The sequence below is a fragment of the Geotrypetes seraphini genome, chromosome 1 (genome assembly GCF_902459505.1).
Source record: "Geotrypetes seraphini chromosome 1, aGeoSer1.1, whole genome shotgun sequence".
Lineage (NCBI taxonomy): Eukaryota > Metazoa > Chordata > Amphibia > Gymnophiona > Dermophiidae > Geotrypetes > Geotrypetes seraphini.
Genome location: NC_047084.1, coordinates 312056166 through 312078852, shown reverse-complemented (window position 1 = coordinate 312078852; position 22687 = coordinate 312056166). Strand labels below are relative to the sequence as shown.

General features: G+C 42.0%; 1 protein-coding gene across 1 annotated transcript in view; it reads right to left on the bottom strand.

Moving 5' to 3' along the window:
- Nucleotides 1–225: 225 nt before the first annotated feature.
- Nucleotides 226–22687, bottom strand: part of CASP6 (caspase 6) — an 82349-nt gene continuing 59887 nt past the window's right edge. Inside the window, exon 8 of the mRNA XM_033956137.1 lies at nt 226–1988. Coding sequence (XP_033812028.1) covers nt 1756–1988 — 233 coding nt within the window. The 3' untranslated portion in view covers nt 226–1755. The remainder of the gene's footprint in view (nt 1989–22687) is intronic.

Here is a 22687-nt window from a genome sequence, read left to right as displayed (position 1 = left end):
ATGGAAAAAACTAGAATCCTGATTAGAAGCCCCCAAAAATCTGTCTAAAAGATGGTATTGACAGAAGAAGTTGTTTAGGTTGTGATCAAATTTTAATGGCCCTCTGTTAAAGCTGAGTAAAAATAACCGGCCAGGGCTTCTACAGTGACATTCTTATTCAACAATTCAACAAGAAAGGAAACAGAGAGGACTGGATCGATTGTCTGAAAGATAATGCAGACTCCATAGACTCAACATATCAAATTTATTTCACAAGAACACTGGTGCCAGATCAGGCCCTTAACTGAAGTTTACCAAACTTAATTAAAAAGGAATGCTAGCTTAGATCACATTCTATTAAAAAAAAAAGGATTAATTTTGTTACACATTTTGCTAAAGACTGTAAAACAGAAAACAGTAAAAAAAAAAAAAAGCTCAACCCATTACTTCATACCAAATGCTGAAGACATTGAAAGAGGGAGGCGAAAACTGTCTGCACACTTGGAAAATTCAAAGGGCTAGATTCACTAACCTGACCGATCTGGGCAGGTCCGATGGATTCACAAACCGGCAATATTCAAATGGGAGCGCCCCCATTTGCTGACACGGATCGCTACTGTGCGATCCCGACACATGCGCAGACCATCTAAGACCCATCTGACCCGCAACTTGGGTTTTTTAAAAAAACTTTTACTTTACTTTTTTGTAGTCCAGCGAGCCCGTGGTTTTATCCCGCTTTCAACCCGCGGGTTGAAACCATGGGCTCGTAGTGTGGGGAAGGGCAGGACAGATTCAGGGTGGCAGGCAGGAGAGATTTGGGGCGGCAGGCAGGAGAGATTTGGGGCAGCAGAGGTGGAGAGTCAGAAAGGACGTTTGCGACTGGTCCCCAGCCCTCGTTTCTTGGATTGATCGGCCAACCCACTCGGATCGCAAAATTTGTTTTGTAAATCGCGTCCCTGCCGTTCCCCTCATTTGCATGCGTGGATCAGAATCGGATCAGCAGTGATGTAAGTGAATCGGGCCGGAGTAAAATCAGGTCGCAAAGGGGTCACAATCGGTTTGCTTAGTGAATCTAGCCCAAAGTTAGCTATGAGAGATAATCAGACTTGAAAAGATGAAAAAACATCATCAGGTATGAACATTAAGCTATAAAATGCTTTTTGCAGATACATTTAATTCAAAATGGTGTTACCCTGCTTGGAAATGTATTGTTCCAATAGTCCCTGAGTGTTTATGCACTGAGTACGCCTGTTGTCTAAGGCCACACATATGGCTTTATTATTATTATTTTTTTTTTTGTGATTAAATTAATTCCTAGTTATTCTTGCTGCTTCTTCATTCTCAATATAATTGTAAGGAGTTTGAGGGAGTGTAGGGAGGAAAGGTTTTAGTTAATCAAAAACGAAAACAGTAAATCACCACAGGACAAAAAAAACCCCAATATAGAACATCAACTACTGCTCTGATGGGGTTCTGAATATCTACTTATTGTATTTCGCTGAATGTCCAGCACTCTTGATTGTAAACCGCCTAGAAGTCGCAAGATTGTGGCGGTATAGAAGAATAAAGTTATTATTATTATTATTAATTTAAAGCCGCAGGAACGATGCTGTCGTGGTAAACGCACCAAAGCCCATTCAGTTCCTATGAGCTTCAGTGCATTTACCACAGCCCCGAATCACAAGATTTAGCAAAGACTGTATTTTCCCTTTTTTTGGAATACGGGAGGAAGAAGCTGCCTGCACAGTGGCCCTCAGTGAGTGGGCGCTTTCAGTTTTATTTTGGGCGCAGGTAAAGCTTTCTTGTTAGCATAGAGTTGAAGCAAGGGATCTGCTTCTTCCCTAGAGCATAGAGATCCTTGCAGTGGTCCACTCGGCGGTGGGACACTTTTCTGTTCACCAGTGTCAGGATTTCTGTGAACTCCAAGGAAGAGCCATGCTTCCGCAGCAGCTCACACAGGTCCTGGATGTACCAGGAGCCGTTCAGGATTTCACGATGCGAATAGTAACCTTTAAAGAGAGAGAAAAAAAGGATTATCAAGCAGGATAGTGTTACATCCTTCCTTTTGCAATTCATAGGGGACTAAGCATGAAAAATACTTCTCTGCTTGAAGGAAAATTATTTAGGGGTCAAATTCAAATGGTTTGGTTAACATTTGTTTTAGATGCCACCTGTGTGTGTGTGTGGGGGGGGGGAGAATGACACTTATCAGCCTAAAAAATGTTGAGCTAAATTTATGCCCTATTTTCAGTCAAAGTTAGGAACCTAAACTTTCAATAAAAAAAATTAATCTTAAGGTAAGAGCATAAAAATGATGGTCATAGGTCATAAATTTAGGCCTGCCATTCATTTTCCTAGCTTTATGAGCCTAGTGCTGAAAATTGTTTATTTAAATCTTCTGTACTGCTACTAATGACTGGGGAGTCAAATCAGTGCTAAGTTCTTAACACAGTAAATGACAGCAGCAAAAGCCCTGCATGGTCCATTCAGTCTGCCACACCTGCCATTCTGTGTGGGCCCCAGTCACCCATGTTTAAATGATGGTTGTGAAGTCATCACCATGCCAATCATATAGGCAGCCAAACATGATGGAGATGATATGTAAATATAACCAAGACTCCAGTATTCAGCTTACCAGTCATGATGTCTTTCCTTCCCCGCCCCGAGCTGCACAACACCCTCACTTGCAATATGTGACAAGAAAATGATTGAAAACACTGGCGTTGCTAAAGCTTCACCAGTCTTTTGCCATTTATGGGACACAGACCACAGGTCTGTCTAGCATTGGCCTGAGTTCTCCCATGCTGGATTTGGCTAATCTTAAATATATTTTCCCTGTCCTGAATCTGTCATAACATAAGAAGTGCCATACTGGAATAGAATGAAGGTCCATCAAGCCCATTATCCTGTTTCCAACAGTGGCCAACCCAGGTCCCAAGCACCTAGCTAGATCCCAAGTAGCAAAACAGATTCTATGCTGCTTATCCTAGAAATAAGCAGTGGATTTCCTCAAGCCATCTCAATAATGGCCTATGGACTACTCTTTTAGGAAATTATCCAAACCTTTTTTAACCCCCCGCTAAGCTAACTGATTTTACCCTATACTCCAGCAATGAATTCCTGAGTTTAATTACACATTGTGTGATTTTTCTCTGGTTTGTTTTAAATCTACTGTAGTACTTAGTAGCTTCTTCGCATACCCCCTAGTCCTAGTATTTTTGGAAAGAGTAAACAAGTGATTCACATCTACCCTTTCCACTCTACTCATTATTTTATAGACCTCTATATTGCCCCCTGAGCCATCTCTTCTCCAAACTAAAGAGCCCTAGCCACTTTAGCCTTTACTCATAGGGAAGTCGTCCCATCCCTTTAATCATTTTTGTCGCCCTTCTCTGTACCTTTTCACATTCCGCTATATCTTTTTTGAGATATGGCAACCAGAACTGTCCCTGTTGCCACTCACTTTTGATGTTCCTAAATTTAAGAATTCAGTGAAATTTTGAGTAAAATTTATGCACTCAGCCCTAGTAAATTTTCAGAGGCCAATTAGGAGAATAAATTCTTTGACCATCGGGCCCTATTTTTATTGGCATTACTTCATGCTTACATGTACAGAACTATGAAACATCATAACATACTTTCTTATTTAACGCAAACCATAGAACCAGTAGAATAGCTTAAACAAAAGAGCAAAAACCAATATACACTTAACACACTTTTTAATATGTATTTCCCCCTATTCTCCTCCTCCCCTATGGAGTTACAAGTACATGCCCTTCCAGATCAAATGGGGTTCTTTATACTGGATTCCAGAGGAATAAACAGCTTTCCTTGGACCTACCCAACAAACTTTAAATTACGAGCATCGACAATCTCTAAGATTCAGCTCTGCAACTGAAGTGGGATACTGCAACTGAAGTGGGATACTGTAGCTAGCTAATTTGGTTCCCGTAACTTCTGAAACCATATACATCTATGTGGGTGGCTCCACCCAGCCCTATGATGTTCCATAACCATCATAACATACAATAGATTAAGCCATTGTTTGACCGTGGGTGGTAAACTCTGTCTCCAAGGAAGCAAAATACTTTTATAAGCAAGAAGAAACATGTAGTATAATGATTCCTTTTCTGCTACAGTAGTGGTTAGCATAATGTCAGAATAATCACTAAATAGAAAAGGTTGAGGAAGAAGTAGGAGATTCAGAAGCATAATTTTCTAAATATTCGGGGCACTCCCCTCCAAAATTATTGAGTAGCTATATGTGAACAGAAAAGATGACCCAAATTGGTCCCCTCTACCCCACATTTTACACAAGACTATCCTGAGCAATTCCCATTTTCAAAGCCCAAAAGGCAAATTTATAAATTTGTTCTTAAAACTAGTGTTGCCAACATTCACTGGTGAGTTGATAGCTACCCCTGTAGAATGTTAATATAATTTCTCCTCCCAGGTCTCATGTCCAGTCTTATGTTCATTTACTAAAATCTAGGGTGGGTTGGTTAGCATACAGTATCTTATAGACTAGGGCTATTTTAGGTCCTCTTCCATATGTTCTCTCATTTCTTCTATAATGTCCAGTATCAGGATAGAGCAAATATAATGTATTCCTTTAAGATAGACAAAATGATTTACTATTTGAAGAGTGTAAGATCTTTGAAACTCTGCAAGGGACAATACTTTTCCACGCTCATCTAATAGATGTGTACTCTCCCCCAAATTCTATATATGGTATCTTAAGTTGTGTACAGAAATTGGTACACACAGCTGATTTGTATACACAACTTAGGGCTAGATGCGCTAAAGATACCGACTTGATCGCTGTTGGCCAATTCTCTGGCCAATTCTCCAGCAGCTACCAATTTTTCATGCAAATGATTTACACGGAGGTGCAAATCATTTGCACGTAAACGCAACCGATCAATCACTCAGTGAGCGAGTGTCACATGTGCAGAGCCCTAACAGCAGTGACCTGGAGGGGCATAATAAAAAAAAAAAGTCTAAGTCCCCTTTTGGCCTAAGGCCCTAAACATTGAAAGTAGAAGCAGGGAAAATGTCCATTCTAAAAAAAAAAATAATGGCCTGCCTCTACATTCAGCTGTTTAAACGCCCAGACCACCACTACGTCTATACTTACAAGATATAATCAATAAAAAAAAGCATAAGTCCCAAATGCCCAACACAAGAGCTTTTAGGCGAAAGAGGAGCCAGTCCTTCGCCTAAAAGCTGGATTCTGTAACCGGTGTCTGTCAAAAAGAACACCAGTTACAGAATCCATCCCCCCAGCAGCGATCACGGCAGGAGAGATAGCCAATCTCTCCTGCCACGATCCATCACCCCCCCCCCCCAAACACGATCGTGGCAAAAGGAAGCCCAAGCCCTCCTGCCCCAGCAAGGCCGACACTCTCAGCAACGATCGTGGCAGGAGGGAGCCCAAGCCCTCCTGCCCTGGCGAAGGCCGACATCCTCGACAATGATCGGGGCAGGAAGGAGCCCAAGCCCTCCTGTCCCAATGAAGGCCGACACCCCGACAACGATTGGGGCAGGAGGGAGCCCAAGCCCTCCTGCCCTGATAAAGGTCGACACCCCTGACAATGATCGGGGCAGGAGGGCCCTCCTGCCCCAGTGAAACTCCCTACCCCCCACCCCCACTAAGATATGGACAGGAGGGATCCCAGGCCCTCCTGCCCTTGGCACATCCCCCCCACACATGATCGCCCACCTGAACCCCCGATCAGCCTCCCACCTGCCAACCCTGCAACCCCCTGCCGACCCCTTGACCCCCCCACCCCCTCCCATAGCTTCAGAAAGTTGGACAGACAGGTCCTAAGCCTGTCCATTTGGCAGGCCTGCCATCCGTCGAATGGTGGGCCTGATTGGCCCAGGCGCCTCAAACCCCACCTACAGGTGGGGTCTGAGGCGCCTGGGCCAACTGGAATCGGCCCAGTAGCCTTGGGCCTCTCCTGTGGGCAGGGCCTTAGGCACATGGACTGGGTTGGGGGTGGGCGATAGCTATCGCGGCAGGAGAGATGTCATCTCTCATGCTGCGATCATTGGTGGTGGTGGTAGGCAGGTTGCCGGGGCCGCTGAGCTCATTGCAGCATCACAATCAGCTCAGCGGTCCCTTTTTTGGCACTTATACCTGTTTTGACTTGGGCTAAGTCAAAACATATAAGTGCCGACTAGGCAATCTGCCTAAATCTTTGGTTATACCTGCTGTACGACTAAGTGTAGGTTGTCCCACCTCCCACCCTTTTCCCTCCTCTAAAAATGCCTCTTTTCACTCTATGCGTTTAAAGGTAGGGGAAAGGCCTAAGCTGGTTTTAGATACGTCTAAAACCAGCTTTGGTTATGGGTACTTGGACAATCAGGCTTTTTGATCGTCCAAGTACCCATTTAGGCCACTTTTTAGACATTTGTTTTGATTATGAGCCTCATAGTGTCTAAAGTTTTAGCCACAGCCTCAGTTATTTGATGTATCAGAGCTGCATTAACTGTGAGGTTATCATGGGGATGATAGCAAATGTTACGCCCATTTTTAAAAAAGGATCAAGAGGTGAGCCGGGGAACTACAGACCGGTAAGTTTGACTTCGGTTCCGGGGAAGATGGTGGAAGTGCTGATAAAAGACAGCATCGATGAGCATCTAGAAAGGAATAAACTGATGAAAACAAGCCAACATGGCTTCTGCAAGGGAAGATCGTGCCTAACGAACTTATTGCACTTCTTCGAAGGAATTAACAAACCAATGGATAAAAGGACCCCACAGACATCGTATACCTAGATTTCCAAAAAGCCTTTGACAAGGTACCCCATGAACACCTACGACGGAAACTGAAGAACCATGGGGTGGAAGGAGACGTACACAGATGGATCAAAAATTGGTTGGCGGGTAAGAAGCAAAGGGTAGGAGTGAAGAGCTACTACTCTGACTGAAGGAGGGTCACGAGTGGTGTTCCGCAGGGATCTGTACTCGGATCACTGCTGTTCAATGTATATATAAATGATCTAGAAATAGGAACGAAGTGCGAAGTGATAAAATTCGCAGACGACACCAAACTATTTAGTGGAGTTGGGACAAAGAGGACTGTGAGGATTTACAAAGGGACTTCAACAAACTAGAAGAGTGGGCAAAGAGATGGCAGATGAAGTTTAATGTAGAGAAATGTAAAGTCTTGCATGTAGGAAACAGAAACCCAAAGTACAGCTATACGATGGGAGGGCTGATAATGGGTGAAAGTACCCTAGAAAAGGACTTGGGGGTAATAGTAAACAAGACAATGAAGCCGTCGGCACAGTGTGCAGCGGCCTCTAAGAAGGCGAATAGAATGCTAGGTATTACAACCAGAACAAAATAAGTTATCCTGCCATTGTATCGGGCGATGGTGCGCCCGCATCTGGAGTACTGCGTCCAATATTGGTCGCCGTACCTTAAGAAGGATATGGCGATACTTGAGAGGGTTCAGAAAAGAGCGACGCGATTGATAAAAGGTATGGAAAACCTTTCATATGCTGAAAGATTAGAGAAACTCGGGCTCTTTTCCCTGGAAAAGCGGAGGCTTAGAGGGGACATGATAGAGACTTACAAGATCATGAAGGGCATAGAGAAAGTGGAGAGGGACAGATTCTTCAAACTTTCTAAAACTACAAGAACGAGAGGGCATTTGGAAAAATTGAGAGGGGACAGATTCAGAACCAATGCTATGAAGTTCTTCTTCACCCAAAGGGTGGTGGACGCCTGGAATGCTCTTACAGAGGGTGTGATAGGACAGAATATGGTATTGGAATTCAAGAGGGGATTATATGATTTCCTTAAGGAAAAGGGTATAGAAGGGTATAGATAGAGGATTACTATACAGGTCCTGGACCTGATGGGCCGCCGCGTGAGCGGACTGCTGGGCATGATGGACCTCTGGTCTGACCCAGCAGAGGCACTGCTTATGTTCTCATGTTCTTACTGGGGCGGACTAACCATTGGGACAAGAGGGCAGTGCCTGAGGACCCACAGCAGTAGGAGGACCCCTCTCTCCCCTAACCTCTATTTAGTTTAATCACTTTTGATAGGTGGTTAGGGGCCAATGACCCTTTATTGCCCAGGGGCACATATTGCTGTCAGTTTGCTCCTGCCTGGTCCACTGAAAGCTGAAATAAAAATAAAAAAAATCTGCATCTCAATGGCCACAAATTTGGTCTTGGAGGATGAGATGTACAGTGTCAGCATCTATGAGACAAACTTGTTTTTTTCTGTTACATAGAGCATTATGGACCCCTGTTCGGTTACAAAAATTGGACAGCTCTAAGTTTAATAGATGTTGGCACTGTCATCTCGAAGCTGGGACTTTAGATCATTTATTATTCTATTGTCCATTTATTATGAATTTTTGGAAATCAATTTGGGACCAAATTAATTGTTTATTAGATAACTCAGTAGCATTATCCTATGATACTGTGATGTTTGGTATGGAAATGAGTGCAAAGAGTCAGATTTCTACAAATAATAACAAATTATTACTTATAATAATAATAATAATAACTTTATTCTTCTATATCGCCACAATCTTGCGACTTCTAGGTGGTTTACAATCAAGAGTGCTGGACATTCAGCGAAATACAATAAGTAGATATTCAGAGGAAATACAGAGATCAGAGACCTCAGGAGGCAATAGTATAGAAATACAATTTACTGAGCGAAAATGTAATATGTACATTTTAGTAGGTAATGTCCGACAGGACCTGTTGGGGATAAATAGCAACGTAAAGTTACGATAAGATGAAGATAACAGATTATATTAACAGGTTAATTAATTTTCCAAGACTCGAGTTAGTAACACCTAGAGATATGCTTAAGAGATATCTAATGGAAAATTTAGAGATATCCGAGGATTCATTACCACCATTTTCAAGGGTTTATTACTTGCCTGATAAAGAACAAAATCAACAACCAAAAGTAAAATCTTCAGATCAAGAACCTTTAAATATTTCACAGGTTTTAGAAACATCTGAGAAGGATTTAGCATCACCAGCCACTATGATTATCACCTTAGCTTTGCCAATTGACAAAACATGGTTGTTAAAACTTTACTTTAAAAATAGACAAAAAAGCTTTCTTGGTTATAAAATATTAATGTTCCCAGATCTGGCACGGGAGACGCAAAGGCGCCGCCGTGAATTTCTTCTTTTGAAACCTGGGGTTTTATCTTTGGGGGCAACTTTTTATTTGAGACATCCGTGTAAGTGTATTGTATATTATCGTACGTTTAAATATGTGTTTTTTGAACCATCACAACTGACTAACTTCGTGGCTATGTCTCGTCTGAATGTTAACAATCTTTGAGCCCTATAATTTAGATATTGTGACCCCTATCTCAATGCTATAGCTCTCAGTTTTCTGTTATTATTACTGTTCTTTTTTTTTTTTTCTTCGCCAAGTTTCTTTAATTCTTGGATCTTAATTTGTGGACTTGAGCATAAATAGTATAATTGTTAACTTAGGAATTATATTACTATTGTATTTGATATCCATTCTATTCTTGCTTTCTGTACAAGTGTAATACTTGAAATTTAAGTTGAAAATAATAAAAATATAATAAAAAAAAAAGATGAAGATAACAGATTATATTTATAACAGTGCTGTAAGTTTAGGTGGAATAGGGAGGGGGGAGGGAGAGGGAGAGCAGGTCAATTGTTTAGGTATTTCTGGAACAGGTATGTTTTTAGGCGTTTCCTGAATTCCCCGTATGTAGTGGGCGAAAGCAGTTGGTCTAGGTCTTTGCCCCATAGGACTGCTTGGTGAGAGAGAAAGTGTTCGTGGTGTTTTTTCATTTTGCAGCCTCTAACTGGAGGGGAAATGAGTTTTGGGTGTGTGTTTCTCTTGAGTTTGTTATTAGAAAATGCGAAAAGGTCCATTATGTACTTGGGGGTCAGGCCGTATAGTACTTTGAAGCAGAGGCAGGCAAATTTAAACCTTACTCGGGCTTCCGTTGGTAGCCAGTGCAGCTGCTGATAGTAGGGTGTCAGGTGGTCAAATTTCTTCAACCCGAAGATAAGTCTGACCGCAGCATTTTGCATTATTTGGAGATGTCTCATATTCTTTTGTGAGATTGCTAGATAGGCGATGTTGCAATAGTCAAGCTGATTCAGTATGAGGGATTGCACTAAGATTCTGAATGTTGACATATCGAAGTATGATTTAATGGTTCTGAGTTTCCAGAGAGTAAGGAAACCTTTTCTGAATAGGGAATCCACTTGTTCCTTCATTGTTAGGCATTGGTCTAGAATAACACCTAGTATTTTCATGGTGGACTGAATAGGGTAGTTGAGTTTATTGATGCATAGTGGGGTTTTATTGTCAAGCGGGTGAGGGGAGGCAACAAAGAATTTTGTTTTTTCTGAGTTGAGCTTGAGCTTGAAATCTGTCATCCATTGTTCCATCTCATTTATGGCATCGGATGCCTTGGGAATGGTTTCCGACATGGAGTTGGCGAATGGGATGATGATCGTAAAGTCATCTGCGTAGCTGAATAGTTTTATTCCTAGTTGGGTTAGTTTCACACCTAATGAGGACATGTAGATATTGAAAAGCAGTGGGGAAAGCGGTGACCCTTGTGGCACTCCGGATGAGTTGCTCCAGGTGTCGGAGTGTTCGTTGTTAAAGCGTACCTGGTAAGAACCGGATGTGAGGAAGCCACAAAACAAGTTTAGTACCTCAGCTCTGATACCAATGGCGTCTAAGCATTGCATCATTTTCTCATGGTCTATCAAGTCGAATGCAGAGCTCATGTCGAATTGCATGATCAGGGCGTTGAGGCCCTTACTAAATAATAGACACAGATAGTCTAGGATGGCAGCGATTACTGTCTCCGTACTGAATAGGGGTCTAAAGCCGGATTGAGTTTCATGCAGGAGAGAAAATTGATTAAGGTAGTCCATTAGTTGGGTGTGTACTAGTCCTTCCATGATTTTTACAATGAATGGGATAGATGCTATTGGTCTGTAGTTTGTTATTAGCGCTGAGGATTCTTTTCTATTTTTTGGGATGGGGGTTATTATTATGTGGCCATTGTTAGTGAGGAAAGTCCCATTTTTTAGGTTGTGGGTTAGGTAGTGTAATAGTGATATTTTGAATTCTGGTGGTGCCGCTTTCATAATCTCCAGAGGGCACGTATCTAGGATGCAGTGAGATTTAGAATATTTGTTGTAGAGATTGGTGTAGGTATTCCATTCTGGATCTAGAAAGGAACTCCAGATCATGTCTTTAGGTATTTCATTGTCATGTGAGTTAGCTATTTGGTAGTTGCTGGGGATGATTGTTACATCGTTATTGCTTATACAGTTATTTTTTAGGTTTTTAATTTTGGAATCAAAATATAGAGCTAGGTCCTTTGCGGTGGGTAACTTCGTGTTGTGCTCAGGTGTGGTGTAGCGGGTGGTGTCAAATAGGTTTGTGACTATGTTGAATAACTCTTTTGTATTGATTCCTTGTGAACCTTTGCACGATAAGTTAATTTTGGTGGAGGTGGTTGCAGCATTTACTGTTGAGTTAGTGGTTTTGATGGTTTTTATTTCCCTTGTTCTTTTTTTAAGGGTATGGTGGTGTCTTTTTTTATGAGATTACATTAATATGATTTGTAGTGTCTTCTTGCAGGTTGGTGATGTAGGGGAAGGATAGAACAGGGTGGTGGATGGACTGTAATTGAGGGTAGAGAGAGTGAACGTCTTTGATGTTACCGCTTATTAGGTAGATCAGTAGGATTAGTAGGAGATTCATGATTGGGAGGTAGATTGAGTATTCCTGAAGTCCTGAGGCAGGGGAAGGTTTTGTTTCCCTAGAATTTTTTTTTTGTGACCCGGGAGAGGAAGGTGCTCAAGGAGACCTGGCTGGCTGATCCAGGTGGGATTAGTTCTTAGGAGGTCCAGGTAGTAGCGACTAATAATTGGGCATGTTTCTAATAGATATTCCTGCGACTGATTAATGTGTCACTTGCAGTTGACTCTTGTGGTTGATCAGATGCTACTAATACATTCAATTAACATATGCAACTAACTTGTTGTATATGCATCTAACAATTATATATGCGCTTAACAGTTACTTTGTGCCTAATAGTTATACATGCGACTAATAGTTGTTCATGCAGTTAACAGTTATACATGTGATTAACAATTGTACATGCAATTAACAGTCTCTGATAGTTAAGAATGTGGCTAACAGTTATTCATGTGGTTAACAGATGGAGGGTATGTGTATCTAACAATTATACTTGGTTGCTAGGCGGTTCTTTAGGAGGGTCTATAGGGAGTCCTAGTTCAAGCGACTAATAATTGTGCGTGTATATAGCAACTATTCATGCAGCTTAACAGTTAGGCTTGCCTCTGACAGTTAATTATGTCTCTAATGGTTGTTTATGCTACTAGCGTTTAATTAGGCACCTAACAGTTATAAATGTACTAGTGTTCAAGCCCGTTACATTAACGGGTGGTAGAATATATGCCTGTCTGTCTTTCTTTCTTTATGTCTCTCTCCCTGCTTCTGTCTCTTTCTTCCTTTCTTTCTGTCTCTCTCCCGCCTGCTATTTTTCTCTCTCTCTCTCTGACACCCTTTGTCTGTCTGTCTTTTTTTCTGTCTGTCTCTCTGGTCCCCTGTCTGTCTTTATTTCTGTCTGTCCCCCCCCCCCCCCAATTTCCTTTGCAGAAGCAGCAGTGATATTTCCCTTCCCCTCCAGATCCCTGTGAAGTAGTAGCAGCATTTTCCCCCACCCCCCATTCTCTTCTCTCCCCCCACACACTTTCCTTTGCAGAAGCAGCAGTGATATTTCCCTTCCCCTCCAGGTCCCTGTGAAGTAGTAGCAGCATTTTCCCCCACCCCCCATTCCCTTCTCTTACCTGAGCTGTCCTGCTCCGTTCGGCCCCTCCCCCTTCCCTTCCCGGGCTGGCCTGCTGCAGCCAAAGGTTTTTGTTTTAAGCTTTAAAAGTGCCGGCGGCGGCTCTTCTCACGCTGCTGATCCTCCAGTAAAGAGCAGCCTGCGATGGTGGCCGGCTTTAGCGAACCTCGCAGGCCGCTCTCCAGCCTCGGTAGCACGGTCCCTCTGACGCACGGGATCGCGTCAGAGGGAACGTGCTACCGAGTTGGAGAGCGGCCTGCGAGGTTCGCTAAAGCCGGACACCATCGCAGGCTGCGCTTTACAGGAGGATCAGCAGCAGCGGCGGCGGCGAGTGAGGGCCGAGTTGTGTTCCCTGCCGAGGACGCGGGCAGGGAGAGAGCTTGCCTGGCTTCCAGGGTGAGTGAGGGCGGGAGGAGGGGAGTGGCCAGAATGTTCCCTGCCGCCGGACTGGCTGCCACGGATCAGAAATCACGGCGGCAGGGATCACGAAATTTCAAGAGCGCATGAGTGCTCTAGGTTTTTATTATATAGGATGGAAGAACTGGCAATTATAATTTGGATACGGCTGGCCTTAAAGAGGGAAACTTAGGTGACAGTCGGTAGTAGATGAGGACGCTTCTCTAGGGCACTTCACCAGGACGCTTCACAAAGGCGCGTGTTAAGGCGCACGCGCCTTTGCCGTGCGCCTTAGCCGCGCGCCGAAAGGCGGCTCGCCGTTAATGCGGCGGTCTATTCAGAAACCCCGCTGGTTCAGGGGAGGGGCAGCGCAGTGCTCGCGTGCCTCTCTAGGGCCTGGTCCTGTGCAGTCCCATCGGGAGGGGCGGAGAGCGCTCCCACACCGGCAAGCCTCCCTGCCTGCTCCTGGGTCCAGGGATGAGGCCAAAGTGAGATTCAAACGAAAAACAAGAAATAAACAGAAACTAACAGAAAAACGGATGCTGAGAGACTTCCTGAGCCTTCCAACTGGCTCAGTGTAGTCTCGTCGTGTGGGAGGAGGGGTGGAGTGCGCTCCCACACCGGCAAGCCTCCCTGCCTGCTCCTGGGTCCAGCGATGTCAGCCCTGTGCAGTCCCGTCGGGAGGGGGAAGGGGCGGAAAGCGCTCCCACGCCGGCAAGCCTCCCTACCTGCTCCTGGATCCAGCGATGTGGCCAAAGTGAGATTCAAACGAAAAACAAGAAATAAACAGAAACTAACAGAAAAACGGGTGCTGAGAGACTTCCTGAGTCTTCCAACTGGCTCAGTGTAGTCTCGTCGGGTGGGGGGAGGGGCAGAGTGTGCTCCCACGCCGGCAAGCCTTCCTGCCTGCTCCTGGGTCCAGCGATGTGGCCAAATGACTGGGGTTGCCATTCAACAAATTACGTATAATTGGAAAAATTGGAGTAGATTAAATTATATTTTTGGGTGGAATTCCTTATGTCATATTTATAAAATGGAACGATTTATTGCTATTCAGAGAGGATGTTTTAGGAAATTTCAAGATTTGTGGGAGCCATTAACAAAATATTGTACTGATTAGATGATAATTTTTATTTTTTTTCCCTTAAATTTACAAGTTCACTAGGGGAAGGGGGTAATTTTATTGTTACATATTGTATAAGGTATTGATTTTACGTTAGGGAGGGTGGGTAGGGTGGGAGATATGCAGCATTTCATTTGTACCATTGATGATTCATAAGTTATACATTTAATGTTAATTTCTTTGGAATTGTTATACTTATTGTAAGTTTGAAAATGAATAAAGAATTATAAAAAAAAAAATTAAAAAAATTAAAAAAAAAAAGAAATTGTTTGGAGAGTTCCATTACACATTCTTTCAGCAAAGTAGGAGGAACAAAGGTGAGGGTGTGAAGAAACTGTTGCATGTGAGAAGAACCTTCACAAGAGCTATTCCATCCAAGTTTATGGTTTATTGGATTTGACAGACCACCTCTCATAGTGCACATACGGATTATTCAGAAAGGGGAAAAGGATTATTATTAAATGATAGGAAAGGCATAGAATAAAGAGATCAGTGAAACTGGAGTCCTTTTACTAAAAGCCCACTAACCCAGCAGCGTGGCAGATTTTAAAAACAGATGGGATGCCCAGGTCGGATCTCTAGGAGGGTAGAGTTAAGGGGATGGGTCATCAGAGCACGATATCTCAAAGGGTAGCTAGGAGGGAGGGCCAATAGAGTGGGCAGACTTGATGGGCCTTGGCCCTTTTCTGCCGTCACTTTTCTATGTTTCTATTTAGAACGCACTCAGGGGTAGATTCTCTTTACTGTGTCTAAACTTAGGCATGCTTTAGACGTCCAATTTAAGTGGATAACGATCGAGTTAAGGGTCTTAATAAGCGTTAATTGATACTTAGACGAGGCTAGACGTTATCTAGACGTCCAGAGAAGACAGACGCAGGATAGACGTCTAGAGAAAGCATAGACGCGTCTAAGTTTATAGACGTGGGTGGAACATGGGCGTGGTAAGGGGCAGGCACCACTTAGGTGCTACTTACGCAGCATAACGCGTCTAAATATTGTCTAAATTGTAGGCAAATGAAAAGCTGGTCTATTGCTTTATTTCAATGCAGTTTGAACTTTCATAACGCCAGCTCCCTCTAGACGCAAGTTAGGCGTGCTTTCTGCTTTTGCAATTATAATTTCCATACTGAGTTTGAATAGGTATTTGTTTTCTTCTGTCTCCATCCTAATAAATTTAATGACACCATATCAATAAAGCACATTATATTGCATGGATAACAAAGTACATTTCTGCCCAATCAATACTATAATTTACTCATGCCTGTTTAAAAAGAACCCCCTTTATTTCTCAACAAACAGTGCTGCAATCAGCTCGTTCTTGAAAGCAAAGAAAGAACATGAGAAACATATCATTATTGCACACATTACTTCATTTCTCAGCACTTAAAAAGAGAAAAAACAGATACAGACCTTAACATGCATATTCCCACATTGCAAAATGGAGATCTCCAGCCTCACAAAGCTGACCTCATTGTGAGATCATCAAGCCACACCTTCAAGGTAGTATGCCACAATTAAAAAGATGTGCTGGGTGTAGAATTCACAACCTCTGTATGACTAGCACAGGCTTTTAACCCATAGAGCTACACCAGCTTCAACTTAAATGGGTCTCACTGCCCTTTCATATCATACTTGATTGACTTGCCTATGTATCATCTCATTAGCTATCATGTCACACTCAGCACAAAGAAAGCATTTCTGGCTCACCAGGTTAATGCGACTGGTCCAACCTCTCAAGCTCACCGGTTCAAATCCCACCATCGCTCATTTTAATAAGGTCCTAACAGCTTCCTATTAGCTGTTATAAGAGGGTCTACATGGTGGACTTTGCCATATTTATGTGCACATTTCCCTTTCCAGGCAAGCATATTTTCTCCTTACCATGGCTAGGACATCCTAAGCTGTCATGGGAGGAATTTCCTCTGACAGCAAGATGGCATTTGTGGCTCACCTGGTTAATGTGCTCTATTATGCCTTGTCCATTTTCTCATGCTCCCCTGTTCAAAACCCACCCTCAGCATACCTCTTTTTCACAGCTTCCTATTAGCTCTCAAAGTGGTATATATATATATATATATATATATATATATGGTGGTCTTTGCTGTTTTTCATGGTTAGGGTTAGGGTTAGGATGCTATGCTGCAGGAGTGTGTGTTGGGATAAGGGAGGGGGTCTAGGATGACAGAGAACAGGCTGCTGACAATTGCTGCAGATCATTTTAAGGATCAACTCAAATAAGTTTAAGCAAAGGAATGCCTAAAGATTTGGAAGGTTTTCTGGTAGAAAACCAAATATCAAATATTTATTCACCACACTCAAGACTTGAACCCCTGACGTACAAGAGACAAATGCAGTGCTTTAGGGCACAGAGCTATAGAGGGAACTTCATTTAGAAGTTGGTAACAGACCTTCTACAGACTAAGCAAATGACAAATGGCTTCTAGTAATACCTTTGAGAAGGGAAGGAATTGATTCAAAGTCAGGACAGCTGTGTTTTCTGGTGGGAAGTCCAAACGGTTCCTATGACATCAGATGGTACTTAGTATAAAGAGTTCCATCAGAGCAGTGTTTTCTCTTTTAGGGCTTCTATTGTGGGTGTGTTATTGCTTATACTGATTTCTGAGACTTTACTTGCTTATCTTTTAACCTTTTCATTCCTATATCTGCCACAGCTCTCCATTTCATAGGACCTTTAGCAGCTATAGTAATGTACAATTTAGATGTTTGTCTAATCTTTTTCATCTTTGAAGGAACAAATCTAGGTGAGAATTATATCTGGGTAGCTATTTTGGTGTGTTTGTTAGAGAAAAGCTCAGGCAAAACTGATTTATTCTTTTGGTGATTATCCATTCACTTGTTCTCCATTCCCCAGGGTCATTAGCAGGTCTGAAATGATGATAATTCTTTCCAGGAGTCTTGGCTGAAAAAGAAAACCCATGCTGTTTGAAACTTTGGTGCCAGCAAAATTGATATGCAAGTTACATGAATATGTGGAACCTAGAGCAGTGCTGTTCCTCATAGAGCTAAAGGTAAATGTTTTTACAGTCATAATTGTTAGGTATCCTTATTAGAAAAAAGGAACAGTGTGTTTTATTCCCCTCCCCTTTCTCCTGTTTTCAGATTCCTAGCCTTGTGTTTGTCCAAGAGGCCAGAGCTCAAGTACCAACAACTAAAACAACTCCATCCCACTATCCTCTGGCTCCTCTCTGCAGCTTGAGTTCTCGAGCAAGGTCTTGGGCATCATCATTGATTCCACATTGTCCTTCAATGACCACCTCCAATCCTTGGTAAAAAAATGCTTTTTCAGCCTTCACATGTTGAGGAAAGTTAGATCCTGCTTCCATCAAAAACATTTTACCCTCCTTGTCCAATCCATCATCCTCTCCAGATTGGACTATTGCAACTCTATCTACTTAAGCCTAACTAAGAAAAACCTCCACAGACTCCAACGGATTCAGAATGCCGCGGCCAAGCTCATCTTCGCTAAAAGTAAATTTGACCATGTCTCCCCGCTCCTGGCCAAGCTCCACTGGCTTCCGATAATCGCCAGGGTCCACTATAAATGCGCCTGTTTAACTTTCAAAATCCTATATGGTATCCTCCCTCCCTTTATCCCTCTTTCTTGGAATTCCTCAAACCCTAATACCACCAGATTCTCCCACAAATTAAAACTATCCTTCCCCTCGCTAAAAGGCATTTCCCACACAGGAAAGCTAGGGACCTCCCTCCACTTCAAAATCACTGAGCTCTGGAACAACCTTACCTCCCCTCTTCGGAACTTGAGCTCTCTCCAAGTTTTCCGCAAACATCTGAAAACCTGGCTTTTCTCAAAAAATGTAAGTCTCCCTTCAACTTAGGAATCAAGGAAACTCTTATATCTTAGCATCTGTTATGCCAGTTATGCCCCAGCATATTACTGATAATTTTGTTTATGTATTCTCAAGTCTGCTGACCCAGCATATTACTGATAAGTTTGTTTACTAATATGTATTCTCAAATCTGCTGACCTGAACTCCTGACCCCCAAGACCAGATGGTCTCTACAATAACATTGCTTATTGTAGATCCTAACCTCTTTGATCTGACTTCTTTGATCACACCAAAAGGACAGATGGCCTCTGTAACACCTTCTTGATAGCATCAAAGAGACAGTGCAACACCTATCCTGACTTCCTTTATTTGAATGACAACTGGATACAACACCTCCTTGCCGCTCAAATAACCTCAGTAAAGACAGATGGGAAACTACATCAAAAAGAAAGGGACAGTAAACATCCTAACCTCCTTGATCTTCAAAGGGACAGTGAAACCAGTCTCATGGGAAAACAATTTCTGCAAACACCTCCTTCTGACATCCTGACCTGGGTATTGTCAAAACACAGAACCAAAGAGCAGGACTAATTGTAACAGCAGGACCAGCTGTTTATGCTTTTACTATAAACTCCGCAGTGTGCATCCTATATAAGACTGGGATTCTGACCCTGACAGTAGAATCCATGACGGTTGGCCACGTCTCACGGGACAGTCCTTTGGTCTTTCCATCCATCTATTGTAGGGGTTCACAATAGTGAGGATGGGGTCTGGGGTCAAGGTGAGGATAATTTATATTTAATTCTTATATGTGTATAATAAAGTGTTATTGTTTATGCTTTATATTGTCTGGGTGCTTTCCTGAGTGTTACTGATCATTCCACCTGTCAGAAATTAGTGGCATAACAAATTGGTACCAGAAGTGGGGTAATCATGTGGTCAGGAAAGTTAACTAGAAAACAAGGGGTGGAGGAGCAGGCTCCCAATCCCTCCATTCCAAATGGGAATGAAATTATGGGAAAATTAATGGCCACTGAGTGGTCTGTAGAAGCAGGATTGTGTGAATCCTGTACTTTTGGAAGTGGGGATCCACATGAATTATGTGCCTCCTTACAAAAGGTGAAAATCTCAAAAGGAGAAGAGCAAGAAGTAATTTCTAGACAAGGAAGGATGATTTTGTCAGACTGGAGGAATTTGCATGAAGCTAAACAGGAATTACAATTGAAATCAGGAGAGCTGGAAAAGAATAGGTGTAATCAACTGCATGCCTTTGGAATGCTGCAATGTCAGAATAAGTTGTTAATGGATAAGGCCGTGCGATATGCACAATATAAATACAAAAAACGGAGGCGGAAAGTGAGTTACAGAAAAGTTAAAATCTTAAATTATCATCTGCCGGATAATTGGAATCCAAACAAACGGGATGGGGAAATTTGTGATTCAAATTTTAATAACAGTAAGGAGGATATATGTATTGAAGGAACGCAGGCAGATAGTTCAGAAGCAAAGCCAGTGAGGAGAAATGATGTTGTGGAAGACTTTACTCAGCACGAAGTCATGGATACGATGGCACGCTTTACACAGCAGCCTGGGGAACCACTAATGCCATGGGTAATTCGGGTACAGGAGATGGGCGCAGCAGGGATTATGTGGGATGCCACAGATGCCCCTAAATTTGTTCAAATTAGTCAAGAAATAGCAGTACAAAATGCGTTACGGGAGGATCCTTATCCTGCAAAAAATGCCCAATGGTCTTTATTAGAGATAATTAGTAGGGGTGACACGAGGCGATATCCACTTGAATCTGATTGGCCCTCAAATGATAAGATTTGGTATACATTAAAAGATGCTCAAATGAGAATTAAGGAGGAGTCTATGAAGGCAGCCTTAGTAATAGGTCACGCTGACACATATATGTCATTACCTTTTACTGAGTCCATGAGAAATAAAATGATTAAGTATGCTGCACCAGCATACAAACAGGTAAAGATAACTTTGTTGATCAATCAAATAGACAGGACTATTTTGGAAGCCTTAGAAGCGATCCGACAGTTAGGAAATCGGGGGGACTGGGGACCTCAAAATACTTTTGATAAAAAGAGAACAGGACAATCCAATTCAAACAGGGCTAAGCGGGTGTCTCGGAGGAATATGTTTTTGGCATTAATAAAAGATGGTGTAAAGAGGGAAGAAATAGATGGAAAAAATACAAGGACATTATGGGGAATGTATAAAAGTAGAGGACTGGGAAAGAAATCTATGCCTCAAGCACACGTAAACAAAGGAGAGAGGGTGCCAACGGCTCCCCCTGAGGAAACTGCTTCCATTCTTTATCCTGATTTAAAAGGGTGGAAGTGTTGGGAGAATCAATAATGTGAATGCCGAGCCTCAGTGTGTGCCTGGACCAAATTAGAACAGTGTCCGCAGGTAGAGATAAATATTTAGTAGTAACCTGGGGAGCAACAGGTACAAGCTGTAGTGGACGCTGGGGTGTAGGAATATAAATATCAGGATTGGGAGGAAAATTATACAAGCAGGAAGAAAAAATTTTACAAATTTTAAAATTGGACAATTACCAATATGGGATTAATCTATGGGATTCCTTGCCAGATATCCAAAAAAGGGTTAACATGACAGCTTGCATTTTTACTATCCCTATAGTGGAGCAATGTCCAGAACAATTTGCATTCACTTGGCAAGGGAGGCAATATACATATACCAGACTACCACAAAAAATACTTACAGATGCCTAGAGGTGATAGAGAAAGCTAAACTGTAGAAATATTGCTAAGTGACCTTTATAATGTATAAAGTTTTGTTAGATAGTATAAGGAAGTTGCACTCCAAGTAATTTTGCAAATGTGACTTTTACCTAAAACACTAATATTGTGAACCACTGTAACTGCACGTAAACCTCTCTTGTATATTTTATAGATTAAAAATTCCCTGCGTGCATTCTCTTACGATTGTGTGACAGAGCTTTGAAATGGAAGAAAATAGAAAAGAAGACCAGTAAAACTATATAGAACAATTAACTTAAATTTCTATCTCTCTTTCTTTTAGAAGCTTATTATCTAGACATGGTCCGGAGAACCAATTTCAATGTGCCACATTTAAAATACTTCCAGCAATGTGACCTGATAGTGGGAATCCAATGGATACCACATTTGTTTGTGACTCTTTTGATTAATAGTGTGCTTATTTACAGATTAAATTCAACCCTGAATCATTACTGATGGAAGAAAGCATGCCGGAGCTCTGTGTTTTTCTGTTTCTGTTATGTGTTGTCTGTTTTAGCTTAAGGGGTACCCCAACATTGTACATTGGCCATTTCCAGAGTTTATTCCACCCCTTCTATTAGTCCAAATGGTACCATATCCCTTTTCAAAAAAGATTTCCCCACATACCAGAAAGTATCTTATGAAAACCATGCTCACAATGATTTTATGCTATGGCTCACAGGTAATCGAGGCCAGCAGCGTGCCAGATTTTAGGAATAAAGGGGACGCCCATGTGGGATCCCTACGTGGGTCAGGGCAAAACATTGGTTAATCTTAAGGGCAAAGGGTCTATAGAGTGGGCAGACTTGATGGGCCTTGGCCCTTTTCTGCCGTCATCTTTCTATGTTTCTATGTTTCTATACAGCCCAATGATAATTTAGTTAGGGGTTATATTATAAAAGGATATCTGAAGAGAAATAATTAGAAAGCTTTATACCTGGTAAAATGGTGTTCATTGGTATTTGATATTTGCTAAATAAAAAAAAAAAAATGGTCTCTCTTTATTTAACTTACCAGGTATAAACAGTGCAGTGCACATCTCTGACATAAGTTATTTTGGTATCACATTCTGTACGTGTGTATGGTCTCTCTTAAATGACATAATAATTATGTCCAGAACATAAAAAGGTATATTTTCTGAATGTCCTACAGAATACCTTTAAGTGCATTAGTGTTGTTTCTCTTATCTCACACAAATACTACCTTACACACAAGTATTGTGTCAAATGTTATCACATTCTGTACGTGTGTATGGTCTCTCTTAAATGACATAATAATTATGTCCAGAACATAAAAAGGTGTATTTTCTGAATGTCCTACAGACTACCTTTAAGTGCATTAGTGTTGTTTCTCTCATCTCACACAAATACTACTTTACACACAAGTATTGTGTCACATGTTATCACCTTCTGTACAGAAAGTGGTTTTTCTCCTTTTTCTCTTATACTCTCTTTTACCACTAGGGGGGTTTAATGTAATTAAAGCATTGAAGATAAACAATCATAAGGAAATATTTTCCTTGAAAAATCACGTACTGGGAAATGTTATTCCATATAGACTTTCATCCTTTTGTGATAAAATTGGTCAGCTCTGCTCTCTCATTCTGATGATTTGGCTAACATGCTGGGTTAAGAGAAAATTTCACCAGACCGAGAAGATGAAGACGCAACCAGACATACAGTGCCGTGCCATGAGGCTGTTATGTGGCACCAACTGGGGAATA